Source organism: Penaeus japonicus, unplaced genomic scaffold, assembly GCF_977035675.1.
Source record: "Penaeus japonicus unplaced genomic scaffold, GWHDUDI00000001_assembly GWHDUDI00000023, whole genome shotgun sequence".
NCBI classification, from domain to species: Eukaryota; Metazoa; Arthropoda; class Malacostraca; order Decapoda; family Penaeidae; genus Penaeus; species Penaeus japonicus.
In genome coordinates this window covers 39437118-39447117 of record NW_028234425.1, presented here as the reverse complement: position 1 = coordinate 39447117, position 10000 = coordinate 39437118, and the positions used below count along the sequence as shown (strand labels likewise).

Genomic DNA, 10000 nt, shown 5'->3' with positions numbered 1-10000 from the left:
GAAAAAAATATGGACACAAAATGACAGGCACCCAACATATTTTTCCATACATTCCTTTTTGGCAAACAACAGAAGGTGCAACAACCATGAAATCTACTTCTGCCACAATGGACATGCCTCTCATCCTTTTACAGTCCCATTCAAATTTGTTACTAAATGCATAGTAGTAGTACTCATTTCAGTAAAAGCATATATTTTCCTTTAGAAAATAGCTGCCTCTTTAATTCGCTGTACTAACAAATATGAAGATCCTTAACCCATTCGCGCCAGATGACGTGCTGACACGTTTCGTGGTTTTTGCGTCAGACGCCGGTTACGAGCTATCTGGGCAAGGCCAGCGCTTGGGGTGAGCGAGCAGGCAGCTCAGGCTTGCAGCTTGTGCGCCCAAGAATCTCAAGGCGTTAGGCTTATGCGTTCGAAAACCCCGGCATTACGACCATTCAAAGCCGGAACCGCCCCGGCGTGAATGGGTTAACCCCTAAAAAATAGATCTTTATTCATGCTCAGGAGAAGATGTGTGCAATCTATTCCAATACTCCAAAGGTCGAAAGGAAATAATTGTAATGTTCTCAAGAACTTGATCTGTATATCCCATACCCCCCCCCCAAAAAAAAAAAACATTGAGGAGATTGAATTAGAGTAGATTTAGGGCATTTGTGTCATATAGCAAGACAGCACATCCATTAGGGGAAAACAAAGAAAATCAAAATTGCATATCTTCAAGCCAGTTCACATGCTCAAGTTTTGTGTATCTGAACACAGAAGCAACACTTCTGTGCCTTAATCCTTGCCTCATTCCACAAACAAGAATCACCAAGTCACATGAACTCATGACAAAATGTTATCAAGACTTCAACTTAGTGTATACAACAGACCTTAAGTGGTGTACACAAATAGCTCTTCCTGTTTAATTTCTACAAGTAGTTTTTTCAAGGAATAAATGCCTGAGGATTCTCAGTGCCAAATCTAATTGTAATGCCATTAAATTTGACCATCTGTGTCCCAACAAAATATTGAGTCAAGCCTTTTACATCAAAACCTAAGCTGATAAATCGTATGTGTATACCAATTTTCTTTTATAAAGAAATGACTCCCAAGTAATCTGTAATCTAAACTACTAGTCACCCATAGATTAATGATTATCAATTTGAAACAATGTACAAATGCCTCACTGCTGACAAACGGACTTAATGAAATGTTTTTTAAAATTCAAATTAATAGTTATACTATACACTTCCTGCAAAAAATCAGCCAAATTAAGTAGCAAATATACAAGGCTCTATTAAGGATTACATTTTATCCAAAGGGAAATCAGTTGTGAGCATCATCATCGTAAATTATTTTACGATGTTCATTTCATTTGACTGTACGTGCATATTCACTGGAGAGAGAAACCTGATATAAATAAGCCTCTTAAATGTATAAAGACTTACATAATAGCACAAAAAGTGCAAAAATATCACCGGTGCAATAAAGATGGCTATTGGTTGGAGACAAACTTGGAAGCAGATAATATGGCACAGTATATTATAAACACACACACACACACACACACACATGCATGTACACACAGACACACACATATGCAAGCATACACACAGACAAACACAAGGTAACCCTGTAAAACTTCCTCAGTTTCCAAGGAATCCACCATAAACATATATGGAAAAAAAGAAAATTTTAACTATATATATAAAAAAATATATATATGAATTTATGAGTTCTAAAATAATCCAAAAGCTTAAACATTAATCACCAAATTCCACACATATGGTTGCATGATTTGTATATATTAGTATATGCTTTTTTTTCTTGTGATTGTTTTTTCAAGAAGTCATCAATTTTCTGTGTTATTCTTTTATGGCTTAAACACACTAAATCAGTTTGCAAAATCCTTATCCACAAATTAAGATGAGCAACGCCTTGAGCCTTTCAAGCAGCTTTCGATTTGACGAGACTCAGGTCTGTCAGGGAGTTCAGGAGGGCCTGGAGATCACTTTCCACCTGTTGGCGTGAGTCTGAAAGGGACAGCTGGCTGGTGAAGGACGTGAGCAGCTCGGCTTCCTCCGCGTTTCCTGAACATTCTAAGTAGGTCTGCATCATTTCAATAACCTGAAATGCATTTGTCATTATCAATTTCTGTGGAACCTTAACTAAGAAACAAAATGCAGAGACAGACAGGAACAGGGACAGAAAGAGACAGAGACAGAGAGATAGAGAGAGACAGCTGAAACAGAGAGACTGTAAGAGAGACTGAAATGAAAGAAAGAGAAAGAAGGATACAGACAGAGAGACAGAAAAAGGGAAAGAAACAAAGAGAGAGAGGAAGAGAGAGAGAGAAATCAAGTATTATCTCTCAAAACTACAAAAGGTAGATACAGAGAAATTATTTGCATATTTGCCATCACACTCTAAAAGCTGACAGTAGTCACCTGGTAGACTTGTTTCTTGATTTCTTGTGAGGAAGAATTATTGTCTCTCTGAAGCAGCTTAAGTTTTGAGCGAGCAAGATGAAGAGGGGAATACCCTTGGTTGTCTGGCTGTCTCACATCAGTACCTGTGGAAAGGTATACAAATTATATTCATAATACATTACAAAATAAAAATTACTTTCATAAAACACGCATTAAACATTACAAAAAAGAAAATAAAACTATAACACATTATATAATACAAACATTCAAATATATCAAAATACATACACAAATTCAAAATACATTCATATGGAGAAGGATCATAGAGGGGAAATCATATCAATGGCAAGCAAGGTCAGACTGCAGATTCATGACATGTGCAAATTAGTGCTTCATTCTACTTACAAAGATGGAGAGAGTGTAGATAGTGGTGTGAGAGAAATTGGAGAGAATAGTGATAGAATGGAGAGAGTTTAAAGGTTATAAGGTCACTAATGAGTGGCAAGGAAGGGACAGTGTAAGCAATAGAGCTTGCATTGTCATGACACACAACCCATCACCCTTCTCCACTCACATGGGACCTAAGTCAGCCCTGGCTATGGCTGTGTAAGGAAGAAGATTGAAACTGGTGACCCAACTCCCCATCTTTTGCTTATCATAAGGATGGCAACATCTGGCAACCGTGGAAACTCTCTCGTGCCCTGTGCTGGGCGCAAAAGCAGGCCATCCAAAGGGAGGGTCAATGTGCTACCAGTGAGCTAGCCAGACACTAAGTGGGAAGGGATGGAGAGGGGAAGAGAGAATGTGTGAGAGAGAGAGAGAGAGAGAGAGAGAGAGAGAGAGAGAGAGAGAGAGAGAGAGAGAGAGAGAGAGAGAGAGAGAGAGAGAGAGAGAGAGAGAGAGAGAGAGAGAGAGAGAGAGAGAGAGAGAGAGAGAGATACTTGCCTGCCTTCAGAAGTAAAGTCACAGTAGGGATGTGTGATGTACAAGCAGCCAAGTGCAGTGGGGTGTTCCCTACTCCATCTCGCTGATTTGGATCGGCACCGTGTTGCAGAAGCAGTCTGTGTGAAAAGTAAGAAATATAAAGTAGTTTTTACAATTATAATGTTGGTTTTATCATACTTACTTACTCGTTAAAATCAACATCCTAAAAACATAGTTAATTACAAGTTTGTAATAACATTTTCTAACATACTAAAAGATCTGATAAAAAAAAATAATAATAAATAATAATAATAATAACAATAATAATAATAATAATAATCAGAGTGTACCAGCCTCTGCACCAGGATTAACATCATGGTTCCCACTTGAGAAATAAAACAGAAGCATGAGGAAAATATTTTTTCTCCCTTGTCTTTGATTACGGACAACAGAAACAAAAAATAAGGTTTGGCAGAATTCAGAAGGCTGTAGCTAGCTTGAAAATTTCACTATAACATGAACAGCTACCATCTGCTGTGGTTGGGTTAATGGTTGACCTGCTTTGATGTTAGTATTTGCAATATCTTTCCTAAAGAGTGTGGGTTCTTTTGGTATGTATATGTCATAAGTATATATATATATATATATATATATATTATATATATATATATATATATATATATATATATATATATATATATATATATATATATATGTCATAAGTATATATATATATAATAAATAAATAAATAAATATATATATATATATATATATATATATATATATATATATATATATATATATATATATATATGTGTGTGTGTGTATATATGTATAGGTGCAGCCAGCAATATCTCTTACTTCTAGTCACCTGAGTCATGACCAATTACGATCGGGCAATTGAACAACCCACGGCCACCATTCCACATCTGTCTTACAACGCTTACACTGGCCTTGGGGCAGGGGTGGTGGGTAAAGGTTGTTCAATCACCAGGTCTCCACTGGCCACAACTCTGGCTACTGAAGAGGGATGAGTCTGGTGCTTATGTGGAAGACAAGTGCCACACGAGTACATATGAATAATTATAAACGAAAGTGAGTAAAACCATAGACAGACAGAGAAAGACAGACAGACAGACACAAACACACACACACAGGACGAAATCACACTTTCCTATCACTTGAGATAATCATTTTAAAAGTTCTCACTTTGCAATGTCTGTGTAACCTTTGGAGGCTGCAATGTGCAATGCCGATCTCTCCTTGTCATCTGTGACTTTTGGGTTGACTCCTTCTCTTAGAAGCTGCTCTACTGTTTCAACATTATTCAAGCTGGCAGCTATCCGAAGTTTTCTCTCCTCTGGAAATGAAATAAAATAGTAATAGTACATATGAGGAATGAATATATATATAAATATATGCCTATCAATCTGTTTCTTTTTCTACCTCAAAGATTTGTACATATGTTAGTTACCCTTCCTACTTATATATTCATCTAACTTGAATAAATGTACATATGGCAATTAATCTTCCAATCAATATCTTTGTCAACCTATCTGTATGCCTATACATGAGGTAATAGGAGGGCCTGGTCTTATCTTTTTTATTTTTATTTATTTATTTATTTTTTTTATTTTTTTTTTTTTAAGGAGAAAGCGGACCATGTTACAGATTGCAGAAGCATTTTGCCAACCGCCATTAGGAACCTAAACTTGCCAAGGGGAAGGCTGAAAACATCTCCTGAAGTGTGCTTCTCTTACTAAGAGCCCCTATATTCATACAATCCATGATTGAAGCAGATAGTGACAAATATTGTATTTCTTCACTAGGAGTAGTTTCAATTTATACAAAAATCTTTGTTCCTCAATCCATTTTCAATCACTCCTCTAATTAAATACAAAATCTTCAGAAATCAGACCTAAAACAAATTGGAATCCTAGAAAATCAAAGATTATAAATAACTTACTTGCTTTATTGGATAATATCTGATAATGTTGTTGTCTCATTCTCAGCCGCAGATTTTTCAATTTTTTCTGGAGTGTGTTATTTTCATATGGAAGCACTGCATATCCTTGAGCTAAAAGGGGAAATGATGTTTTATTCATTTAATAAATTTTCCTCACAGAGAGAAAGAGGGAAAGAAATACCCACTAACAATAAAAACAAAATTCACAAAACAAATACACAAATGAAGAAAAGAAAACAGTAATAGAAAACATCGTCAGCATTAACCCAGTGGTCGCGGTATTAAATAAATGTTTGTGCAGTAGGATGACTGGTTTACATGTCTGGTACGGTGCCATCCGCGTCTATGACTGACTCTACCTTTGCAGCAAATCATGCCATCCACTGCCAATGAGTTAATCCCTTAGAAAAATATTCCTTCTCACCACTTTGAAAATATCAATGGTCAGTCCCTTCCACTTACAAGTTCACAACTCATCATTGCTAAAGTGTGAACCAGCAGTTTCACCTCTTGAATGCACAGCACATGAAACTAGTGATTCAACACATTGGCAACGCAAAGTGGTGGACTTGCAAGTGGAGGGGACTACACACAAATCTGAAGTACTTATGACAAGTGCAGCCATAATTTTGCTCAGTCTCTTTATATAAAATGACAGAAAACAAATTACCTGACACTGAACTTCCATACAATGTAAATGCCAGATAAGGGTATTATGTATGAATGATTCCTGTGTTAACAACAACAAAAATAATATAAACTAAGTAAACAATATTCTCAAAGATCCATGATAATCAAGATCAAAATTATGATAAAGTTATGAGACATCCTACAGTGGAATAAAGCATCCTCAGATAACCCAATGGCAATGGGTCGCATCCGTACATGTCATGGCGTGCGTGGTTTTGTTTTATAGATTCTTTTGCACATAGATGGCTCCACAAAGGTTTAGACACAAAGGGATTGGCAAGGAGCCCTTCCGGTCTTTACCTATTTACCCCTTTTCTTCAATTTTTTTCATTAAAAAAAAAAGGTAATAACAAAAACAATATTAATAATACTAATAATACAAATAATAATAATAATAATATCAATAATGATATTGATAATAAAAATAATAATAATAATCATAATAATAATAATAATAATAACAATGATAATAACAATAATATTATCAAAAATTATTAATTACATTAATTATTTTTAAAAAAAGTAACAATAATAATAATAATAATAATAATAATAATAATAATAATATAATAATAACAATGATAATGATAATGATAATGATAACAATGATGATAATAATAATAATAATAATAATAATAATAATGATAATAATAATAATAATAATAATAACAAAAATAAAAATAAAAATAAAAATTACAAAAATAATAATCATAATAACAATGATAATAACAATAATAATAATCATCAAATAATAATAATAATAATATCCATGACAAAAAAAAAAAGAATAAGAATAAGAATAATAGTGATAGTAATAACATTAGTAATACTAAATATAGTAGAAAAAAAAAAAAAAAAAACACAGAGGGCAACTCAGGTAAAGCCAGGTAGTCCTTTTAACTGGATCCTTGGTGACTAGGCACTTTAGAACTACCTAGGTGTTAGAGAAATCATGAAACAAAATCACAGAGGACAGTCCAATCCTAGACGTCAATGGGTAAATCCCTCTCGAGTATGGCAGAATGATATTCAGGAACAGCTCCCCACTCTGTATTTTTTAACAGCCTGCTGGGAAATCTTTTCTGCAGGATTGCTAGACCATTTACTCTGTCTAAAAAATTTGCATCACTTGTCGATGCAGAATTGAGCAAAGGACCAGCTTAATCCGTTCATTCTGGTTCACGTCCTATCTCGTCATTGAATATCTCCCTGCTAAAGCGGGCAGGTGAAAGGCACTCATAAGGCACAGTGCAGCATCGCTTGGTCACCGCGCACATTTCTCATCTAGCCAGTAGGAACGGCATTACACAAATATAAGACTAGGTGTGAATGGGTTAATGGAACATTTGTCAAATTCACTCATTTTTTGTTCCACTATAATAAAAGTTAGCCAATTTTGAAGTGAAAATGGTTTTGTTTTGTTTTCTACAAGATTACAAGAACAAAATACTTTCACAATATTTTTTCTTTCTTTGTCCTTTGTATATTAATGGGGTTAAGTAAAATGAAATTTTAAAAGAAATACTAATATTTAGACAGACAAAACTTGACAAGGGCAGAAAGAAAGGATACATAAGAAAATATTTCGAGTACCTCATACCACAAACATCATATCAGTTCTGGTGACAGACAAACAACAGAAATACAACTTCACACAATTCCCTATGAAGCAAGACAAGAATATAATTCATGGTGTTAGAAAGTGAAGACCATTAACATCACTTCTCATAAAAGAAATTGAATCTGTCAGTGTAAGAAACAGCATTACAATACTCACAATAGGCCTCATATCCACGACTTAAGCACATGGAAGGCGAGACATTGGCAAAGGTTAAACCAGACGGAGGTTCCAAGTCACAAGATGTCACTTCTCCGTCTTGTCCTCCATTGCTGCTCTCGTAAAGGGGAAAGTGGAGCTTGAGCCGACTGCCCTCAGGAAACTCTGTCTTGGGCTGTTGGAAAAGAAATATAGGTATATATTCATTCCTTGGGGGTGGGGGAGGGGGAGGGTTGTACTCTTGTGAGTGTTGTTTTCTTCCTGCCAAATACCCAATTTCCATTTGCCAAATCAATCTCTTCATAAGGTCAAGAGAGCCAAACCTCACCTAAGTAATGTCCATGAAATATAATCCATAATTAGGACATAATACCTGCATCACACTAAAAAAATTGTTATCTTATACAGCCAGACATCAAACAATATTCAAATACATTATAAAGACTTCTGGAGGGAACTAACAATAATAAATACAATTGTAAGCACAATGATTCTTATTGATAATCATAAAAAAACACGTTAACCCAATACAAATCCTCAAGAAATCTTCCTCCTCATTAAATAATTCTTTCTTTTTATATATATTGATGAAATGAGTTTTATTTACATGCAGCACTTTTTTACACTATCTAATCTGTATCTAACTATATCTAATTTAGACACTCCACTGTGTGATATGCATTTGACTACCCTATCAAAATGTCAATTCTTGATATTTTTTTCACACAATCAGACAGACAGACACACATAACATGCTGTGTACAGAAAACAATTTTGCCTTCATGCCTACACAACTACAGTGAAGAGGTCTATACTCATCCTCCACATATATTTTAGCAAGGCAGAGCTTGGACTGGCTCTTCATCTAACAAGAAACTTTGGAAGTATATCATCAATTCTACAAAGCAACTAATTCAACAAGTATTCACACATCTTCATGAAACGAACTGTCTTGATTAGTCAATCTTCATGAAGCCTTCAAGAATAAGCAACATGAAACAGACCTTGCTTATGAATGGCCTGTTGATTTCTGGATATTTTTCATAGGGCATCATCTGTGGATGTACTGAATGTCATGGATTTTCTTCTTTTTTTTTTAACCCTCTCTCAACAAGTGGTACACCATGGGTACTGCGCATTCAAGGGCTCGCTGGCTGGGTGCCGGCATACGTCGTCGATCATTTAATTGATTTAGGCCTATGCGTTCCAGAGCCCCGGCATTGCAACTTGCAAGGCTGGAATGCCCCCCGCATGAATGGGTTAACAAGTCCACATCAGTTAACCCGTTCCTGATGGGGGATAGAGTTGCTTACCCAGGCTTCCAGGATGGGTTTTATTTCTGAGCTAGAGCTAGAGCCATTTTTGTGGGGGGTTTTTTTTCTGTTTTACTGTTTTTAGAGACTTGTATCTGTCATATCACAGGCTCTATCAACTCTGCAGTTGACTAAAATTGTTGATCAGGGTCCATATCAACTATTATTTTTCTTTATACTCAATGTAATGCAAAAAGCAACTTTATTTTTTCATACTTGTGTGCTGTCACGAACGAAAACGAAACTTAAAACCATCCTAAATGAAGATAACATGAAGAGGTAGGGAAGAGGAAGGAAATTTGTGCTTTTGACAGTGAGTGCCACCATAAAAGGCATCCCTACTGGCACAGGGGCACATTGTAGGCATTGGGCATAGTGAGAGTCACCTTCCTCCTCTCGTTCTGCCTGCATATCTTTCATCTGCGGTACTTTAGAGCAAGAGGTCGGCAACTTGCTATGTGCCATCGCTCTATAGAGATAGTGCTTGCTAGAGACCGTAGATGGGTGCCATTCAAGGCTCTCTCTTGCTGGAAAGTAGTGCCATCTAGGTTTTGGATATGAGTTGAAACCCATTTTGCTTAATATTACGGTAGTTATAATAATTATGACTGCGATTGTCAACATCACTCACTCATTATTCATAGCACAATAAAATAACAGTGATCCAAAATCCCCGAATGTCATAACACCCATCGTCAGGCAAGAGCTCCTGTGTCATATACGACAAAAAAACACATCAACTGTCGTTAACGGGTTAACACATCACTCATTCATTTATCAGTGGAGAATATAGATTAAAGGAGCTGCCCAAGTGTTATGTTTCTACATTAACCCATTCATGCCGGGGCTGTTCCGGCTTTGCACGGTTGCAATACTGGGTTCTCGAACACATAAGCCTAACCCCTTGAGATTCTC

At 35.9% G+C, this 10000-nt stretch overlaps 1 protein-coding gene across 1 annotated transcript in view; it reads right to left on the bottom strand.

The window, feature by feature from the left end:
• Positions 1 to 1726: 1726 nt before the first annotated feature.
• Positions 1727 to 10000, bottom strand: part of LOC122264782 (ankyrin repeat domain-containing protein 54) — an 8970-nt gene continuing 696 nt past the window's right edge. The window contains exons 2-7 of the mRNA XM_043033830.2: positions 7773 to 7947; positions 5306 to 5416; positions 4549 to 4699; positions 3360 to 3475; positions 2433 to 2557; positions 1727 to 2112 (exon numbers count right to left, since the gene is read on the bottom strand). Of these exons, the coding sequence (XP_042889764.2) occupies positions 1933 to 2112; positions 2433 to 2557; positions 3360 to 3475; positions 4549 to 4699; positions 5306 to 5416; positions 7773 to 7947 (858 nt within the window). The 3' untranslated portion in view covers positions 1727 to 1932. The remainder of the gene's footprint in view (positions 2113 to 2432; positions 2558 to 3359; positions 3476 to 4548; positions 4700 to 5305; positions 5417 to 7772; positions 7948 to 10000) is intronic.